Source organism: Rhea americana, unplaced genomic scaffold (assembly GCF_003343005.1).
Source record: "Rhea americana isolate MKP2758 unplaced genomic scaffold, rheAme1 scaffold_67, whole genome shotgun sequence".
Taxonomy (NCBI): Eukaryota; Metazoa; Chordata; class Aves; order Rheiformes; family Rheidae; genus Rhea; species Rhea americana.
Window position 1 is genome coordinate 166784 of NW_028186834.1, and position 8106 is coordinate 174889.

At 39.6% G+C, this 8106-nt stretch overlaps 1 protein-coding gene across 1 annotated transcript; it reads left to right on the forward strand.

Moving 5' to 3' along the window:
- The first annotated feature begins 910 nt into the window (after positions 1–910).
- Positions 911–1465, forward strand: LOC146586624 (interferon alpha-10-like). The gene has a single exon (XM_085320934.1). It carries the CDS (start codon positions 911–913, stop codon positions 1463–1465), a length of 555 nt encoding a protein of 184 aa, XP_085177060.1.
- The last annotated feature ends 6641 nt before the right edge of the window (positions 1466–8106 follow it).

Genomic DNA, 8106 nt, shown 5'->3' on the forward strand with positions numbered 1-8106 from the left:
CTAACCTACTTTATTATATGGTTAAGCAAATGGTTGAATTTTAGAGTATTTTTTTTTGGTCTTCATTCTTCATTCTCTCCCCAGTAAACGTCAAAATTCAAACCCGTGCTTTACTGGCATTGACATCAGTTATTCCTTACTCAGATGGGAAAATACAAGGTACTTCCTCCAAGGATCTAACTTGTTCCCATGTGAGTATTTGTATTGCCATGGCACTTACTAATCTGATCTAAGTGAGATCAGAGCTCTGTTTAACTAGTACTGTATATGTATTAAAATACATGCATATTTTAATACATATGCACATATTTTAAAAGATATACACGTATTTTAGTGAAATGAAATCTGTGTTGGGAATTTAAATGGACAAGAGAAATAAACCTGAAAATAAAGAAAATATTTTCTCAAAATTAAAACAGGTAGACAAAGCTTAATTAAATTTTGGAAGAATAAATCTTACTGAGAGGACAGGATGCCAGCAGTATTCAGCAAGTCACTGGCCCTCCATTGGCAGTATAATTTGAATTCAGCATATTCTCTCACTTCTAAAATATTAAGAAACTAAAGATTTTTACATAATCTTTTATTTTGGATTTTCAGTATACTGACTAGAATTTTTGAGAGAAAGGAAATATATAACTTAAGATATACATAACATTTTAATATTCTGCTGATATAAAAAGCAAGTGGCAAAAAAAAAAGACAATGAAGTCATAAAGCAGAAAATGAAAGTGGTAAGTGTCAAAAGCATACACAAGGGGGAAAACCTTGAAAACCAAAAAATGATGAAAGAAACTTCTCCTACTGAAAAATTAAAGATTTTGAAGAAAGACAGGAGCCTATGAAAGACCTTCAAAGCATTCCAGCCTGTCTCTCAGGAGGAAAGGAAACATATAAGAAGAACTTTATCATGAGCACTTTTGGCTTGCTACAAATTGGTCTCATTCTGTCATGTACCACCAAAATCTCAAGTCTTCATTGCAATCACCTTCTTTTGCAGCAAAGCAAAGTGATTGAGAGCAGCCTGCAACTTTTGGACAAAATGGGTGAAAAGTTTCCTCGGAAATGTCTAAGAGAGAAAATGTCGTTCAGATTCCCTGCGCAGGTCCTGAAGTCCAAGCAGAAAGAGACTGTCAAAGTGGCCATTGAAGAGATCTTCCAACACATCTTCTATATCTTTAGCAAGAACCTGACACTCGCTGCATGGGATGGGAGAGCCCTTGAGCAATTTCAGAATGGACTTTATCAGGAGATTGAGCAAGTGGAAGCATGTGTAATCAAGAAACAGTCCCATTACTTTTGGAGTAGAGATGCCAGCAGGCTCAAACTGAAAAAGTATTTCCAAAACATAGACTATTTTCTTAAAGACAGACAACACAATCTGTGCTCCTGGGAGGTCAGCCGTGCAGAAATGAGGAGATGTCTTCAGTTTGTTGATAAAATTATAAGAAGGCTTAACAACTAAGGTAAAAAGATTTTGACCTGACATAATTTGGCTTTAAAATTGATTACATTTATCTTTTCTTCTATGATCTATCTTGTGAAAATATTTCTAGTTCATTTTGGCTGGATGTAAATTATTATGTTGCTAAGTGTGGTTATTGCAAATGTAATATACCGTTCAATGTCAGTAAATTCTTATTTTGTAAACAAGGTCCATATGCTAGCTATAAAATAACCTATAAGACCAGTAAGAGTCTTATTTCCAGTAACGGTTGTTCCATCAGAAAGGATGGCAATCTTATGACAAATATCATATAGCATTTTCTGCTGAGAAACTATGTTATTATCTTTCTTTATTTCATTTGTATAGAGAGAATCGTCTACTTGTGAATTGGCTACAGATTCATTACCTTACAAGAGTCCACATCAAAAGTAAAATAGTATAGTTTTTATTTAAATAGTCCTGGTTTAGGTTGATATCCATCATTATTCTTTCAAGGTATGCTCTTTTCTAAGAACAAATTTGCTCATCCAATCCATTCTAATATTTGCTTTATTCAAGAAGGTAAAGCCATCCCAAGAAGGATTTGTCTTCACAGGAATTTATTTGCAATAGCTGTAACTTCTGCAATAACTCTGTTGGATATTGTTACTTCTAATTAAATAACTAAAAAACCTTATGATTACTTCTAATTAATGTCCTGCTCTAGCTTTACAGGGAAAAGGTTTTTTTTTTCTTTCCTTCCATGTTTTCTATTCTTTGCTTTAAATTTTGTCCTGACCTTTTCTGAAATAACTTTTTAAACTAAAAGTACCCTAAAGTCATTGTAGCCAATGGCATGTCCTACTTACTCATAGAAGTGTTTGTCCTGGTTACTACAGTCTGAAACGTCCCCACACAGTGAGTGTTTCATTGCTGCATGAAATCTTCTGTCTTTCTCCCTTTGCTCACAAACTAACATGCAGAAAGATTTACCCTGTGGTATTCCAGCAAATATCCCTCCCCCAAATCACACACTCACCCTTGAATAATAATAATTATGAAGTAGTCATATTCTTCAATACAGCTTGTTTATAATGGGGGGGGGGAATGTTTTTTTTTTTCTTTTTTTTTCCCTGTGAGGCTAAGCCAGGATTTTACCCTGGGAAAGTGTCCCTGGGTAACTCCATTTCAAAAGCTTGTTTTTTCCCTAGTTGCTTGCTGCTTGTTAGCAGGGGACAAAACAGAGTTTCAGCCTGTCTATGTTGCTGAACTAATTAAAGAGCTATTTTCTGTGGTCAAGACTGATGAGCGCTGGGTAGAGTCTTTGGGGTTCAACAGCAAAGTGGTAGAAGAGAGGTAGGTCATCTGCCTTGGTGGACAAGCACGGGCACAAAGGCTCCCAAGGGATTTGCTAGAGCTGATTTTTGACATCAGGTCAGGAGCCCCTTGAACGCTTTCCCTGATCTCCAGCCATGCAAAATGGTCGCATTCAGGAAGGTGACTGGAAAAAGATCTGTGTATGAACAGTGGGCTGGTAAGAACAGCAGCAATGTGCTCCCTGAAGTAAGGTGCTACGTCTGAGGCATGGGTCTCTTTTGCAGGGCGTGCAGAGCTGTCTCTCCAGCTGAATGGCACAGCAAGAGTCATGGGTGTCAGGTCCAGAGCTGAAACACCAGAAATACGACCAAATAGCAAGTTTTCCACGGTCCAGGATGGCAGAAAAGACCGCGGGAACAAAGCAAAGAATGGGGTGCTGTTTTCTGTGCGGTGAGACCCTACCATAAATGTTTCAACCAAATCAGTATTCCTCGGGCTTTGCAACTAATGGCACTTGAAACATCCCARCAGTGGACTATTTCAAATCTTATTTCTGATATTTGTTTGCTTTTTGCACTTCTTCAAACCTGTACAATAAAATTACTTTTAGCCTACTTGGCTTTGGGGTTCCAATATTCTAGGCAGCTTCTACAATGCAGTAAATTGCAATTGAAATGGCCCCATTTTTAATGTCACTTGGAAATGGCATTGATGTATTTTTAGCAGCCCTCTGCTGAAGAATTGCAGGGTTTCTGCCGCATTGCCTACAGTGAGAAGATGCTAATTCATGGCCCAGTAATCTGTTCAGAAACTCTCAGCCTATTAAAATTTCCTCTTAGTTCACAACTATTCCCAGTGGTTTCTCAGATCATTGTATGCGATCTCACCACCAAGTAAAAATATGTCCAGTGGTACTTCAGTCACCTGAGCACTCTGCAGTGCAAGAAATAGCAGAAATGGGCACTAGAGGGCAAAGTGAGATTATAGCTAAAACACCAGCAGTGAGAACTACAGGTCAATGTACTGTGAGAACTGTAGGTGAAAATATGTGCATTTTCACAACACCTTGTGACCTTGCTGCTTATCAATAAACTGCTATTGAGTTCACAAAGGGGAATTGAAAGAGCAATGGAGTAAGCCTGAAGAAATCTAAGAGGAAGAAGGTCTCAGAGGTAAGGCACAAGAGCTCTTAAGTCAGTATTTGGTTTCAACTATTTTTTGTCTAGCTATGAGGTACTGTCAGATTGTTTGCACTGAGACAACATCTAGGGGACCCATTCACAGACAGGGACCCTGGGAAAGATGTAAGTGCTGAACAAGCACAAGGGGAAAAGAAAACAGCAGATCAGCATTTACAATACGCCTTTGTTTTTCTCTGGACTGCTAAAGAAAGGTAATAAAGTCTCTGCAGATCCTCTCTCTTTCACTTGCCATTTTAATGTCTTGAATCTATCTGTGTTTCAGTTGTCACGATCGCACGACCAGGTCAGCTCTGTGTGATGCCCCCAACCACCTGAAGTCCTCTGGGGCTTCTTCCCATTAGTATTTTTCTAAAAACTAAATAAAAGTAACAAAATACAATTTCTAGCAGAATGTGTTTTCAAAGGGAAATGAATAAAATAGTGAACATGAAGTCTCAAATCCAGGTTGAAAATTTAATGCAGATGGAACAAGATCCTCCCAAATTTGGACTGCTTCAAAAGCAGAACGTGTCATGAAGTTTCTCCTAAGCATCATGCACAAGCGCTATGCAGCAGCCACAGCCCAGACACCGCAGTCGGTGGCTGTTCTCATGCCTAGTCCCACAGCATTTGTGCCGTGCTGGCTTTTTGGGAAGCTGCCCTGAAGCTGTTTAGTTAATATTTAGGCAGAGTCTCTTTCCTGGAATGGATTTTCAGGATTGGGATCAAATGCTACATCTCCACCAAGAAAATGCAGAATTGAGGAATGCTTATTCCATATTTTACTCTAGAAAAAATTACTGAGAAATCACAGTCAAATACATCTGTTTTAGCCAAGTCTTACATGCATACAATGTTTGTAGGTAAGGGCTTGGCTTGTTCTGTCACCTTTGCTTTACTTCATTTTTAAATTTCAGATCTCCCAAAACTGCCTCCTGAAAAAAAAAAAAAAAAAAAAAAAAAAAAAAAAAAAAAAAAAAAAAAAGAAAAGAAAAGAAAGAAAGAACAACAACTGGAAGGCTGTGGAAACAGCTTTCCAGGTGATGCCCGAGGATGAGTCCCTGCGGGTGGAAGGGGTAGCTGTGTGTGGTGCCCTCAGGAAGAGCATCGTGGGGCTGAGCTGTGGTGCTGGGGATGGACACGGGCTGGGGCCCGCCGCACAGTGCTGCCGCCCCGCTGTGCCTCGCCGGCTGCCAGGCTMGGCCCGTTATTCACGCCCAGCTATTTCTCCTCTCTGCCAGCCCTTTCCAGGGAGCAACCAGCAAAGGAATGTGATGAAGAAATTTTGAAAGGGAATGTCAGTCCTTAGTTTTCAGTGACAGACTGAGTTTATACTGCTTTAGAGAGATAATCACAGAGTAAAAAAGTTGAAAAATCAAGGAAGATTGTTCGCAGAACGATTACAAGATTGCATTTGGTACTTTCCAGTACATTGATTATTCTTTTTTCTATCCAAAAACATTCCTACTCTTCCTAATATGGGCAAGGATGAGTCATTTTTACCAGTGTTTTCACTATTGCAACTAACATCAAGAAATCTTGGTAAGATGCAAGGGCTTTTCCGACACCTCTCGTTCCCAGACGAGAGAAAGGGATGAAGACGATGGTCAGGATGTCCTCCCTTCGCTACCTGCAGACATGCCAGTGCTGCAGCGGGGTCTGCAAAGTGGGCAGGGCTGCAGCAGTGGTACCTGGAGAGCAGACCGGCACGGAGACGTTCGTGTCCTGCCTCAGTCCTCCCYACCACGGGCTGCAAGGTAGCTTCATTCTCCAGGGCCACGCAGCAAGCTGGGGTCCTGAATCCGCAAGGGAGCTTCGCAGGAGGAGAGTTCAGTCTTCTGAGCAAATAACAACGTGGTTTTCAAAAGTGTGTTGAACAAATACTGGCAACATTCCCCTCCACAAAATTTCTGGTGAAACAAAGCAATGCATTTGCAAAGTCACTTTAACTATTACTGACTGCAATATTCCTAAAGTTTCTTATCTGGGTAGGCCAGAACACACATAACTTCCTCAGGACTTTAGCAGGATTATTGCATGTTACAGTTCATTTTCCCAGAGAGGAAGTGTCTTGACAGATGTGTTTATATAAACCAGAAAGTGTTTCTTCTGCAGCAAAAAAATGCCTGTGAGGCTTCCAGTACTTGCAGAAATATTGCTCTCTGTTTCAGTAATCAATATACCTTTTTTTTTTCAAATCTCTCTGACCTCAGAGCTGGGCTCAGTTCTGATCTACACTTTTTGGATAAAGCTTGTGTTAGCTGTAGCTGATAGTCTCTGCCATTGTAATTTTGAATATTTGAAAATAAACTTCTGCTACTTGTAGCAGAACTCATGGTATTACCCTGTGGACAAGTACGAAATCCTGTCTGTACTCACGCATATTTGAAAAGGACTTGTGCTGAATGTGAGCACTGGACTTAGCAGTATTTCAAGATACTTAGGCCTTCATTTTGTAATTTTTTTAATGAAAGAAAAATAGAATACATTTCCTGCTCCTTGCATGGGCAAGTTTCCCCTAGCAGGGTAAAAGTCACTACTTGTGTAAACTGTTTAGCTCCTTGGAAATGTCTGAAACTATTATCATAACTTCCGTTATGAGTGACTCAGTGAGAGCTAACACTGAGAAAAAGGGAATTCCCCAGCCCATCTAGCATTAATTCTTCCTGATAATTGCAGTGGTATATTTGAGAGATCTGTGGAGTCTTTTCTCTGCCTCCTTTGCAAAACCAGTTGATTTCTCCCATTGTAAAGGGACTGGCTGGGCAAGAGCAGGAAGGAYAAGAACTCTTGGTAAAGCATAAAAGTTTTTTTTTTTTWAAAAAGAACAAAAAACAGAGGGATGCTATTTATAATATCCCCTATAAGAAAGAGAGATTTTAAAAAAATATTCTCTTAAAAAAGTAGACAATTTTGTCCCTGAATATGCAGATTCTGGTTCCTTAGGAATGGTAAGAACTGTTTACCATAATCAACCAGAAAAGAAGTAGTCCTTGGAATTGTTAAAGTAAGGGGCTTCCATGTAAATATAATTTTATGAAAACCAAAATTAAAGTATATCACAGAAATACATTGCATTGTATTTTTATTCTATGMTGAGAGACTAGTCTGACATTTTATTGACTACCCCTACTTCCAGTATTGGGATATATGTAATGTATATTGGGTTTKCAGTCTGGAAGCATAACACTTTGAAGCCACGAATTTCCCAAATCAGATATTCCCATGGAGGTGTATGCTGGTCATGAGCGCTGAGGGCCAACCCCTGATCGATGCAGGGAGGATTAGCTGGGAGGACTAGCCAGGAGGATGCAGCTGCTGTCCCTAAGCAAGCACGGATTAACACACTTGTTTTGGCTGAGGTCAGCGCCACCAGAGCATGTGCCTCAAGCCAAGCCTAGTTCCAAGAGTTTTTAATGATCAATGCTTAAACCAGGTAATCCACTGGCCAAAACACAGGCTTGAATTCAGGTGGATGAAAGCTTTAATTACAGAGGAAAGGAGCCATGAAGTCAGTGGCTATGAATGTCATTAAAATCAAGTTTAAGGGAGATGGGTTATTTTTGTAAAATAAGTATGCATTTTGCTTTTAGAACAAAGATTTGGAAACAAAAACCAGCATAAGAGGAGCAGGTGCTTTATGTAGGGTTATCCCATGCTCCCTTAATCACTCCACACACCTCTCCCTGGTGAACGTTTCCTGCCTGAAGAGAGTGGGATTCTTGTCACATCACAGGAAACATTTCAGGGCTGCTGTTACCTTTCACAGACAGCCCCTACCTACTGCAGCTCCTGATGCTTGCACAGCTCTCTGGCAGAGCACACGCTGTCCCACTCTGTGACGCAGGAAAAGCAAACTYCGTCGCAATCTATTTAGAGTTTGGGAAATCCAGGAGACTCGGGAGTCGCACGTGCTGAGCTGTTTTGAAACTTCTTTTAAGATATGCCAGCAGTTATATACACTGATTTTTTTAAAGCTAATTAAGGAGTTTCTAGACAGGAATCTGTTTGTAAAAAAAAAAAGCAGCTAGAGTCGCTGATAGATTTATTCCAGGACTTTATTCTTCCCATATATAGCTAATACGTTTTTCAATAGTCATGTATAATACTTGTTTCTTTGTGAACGTCTTTGTAACTTAGAAAATTTTAAAATGTTTAAGTAAAAATTTTCTTCAAACCCTG

Bases quoted from the DNA above. Each gene is read 5' to 3' on its own strand.
- LOC146586624 (XM_085320934.1), top strand. From the start codon at position 911: ATGAGCACTTTTGGCTTGCTACAAATTGGTCTCATTCTGTCATGTACC.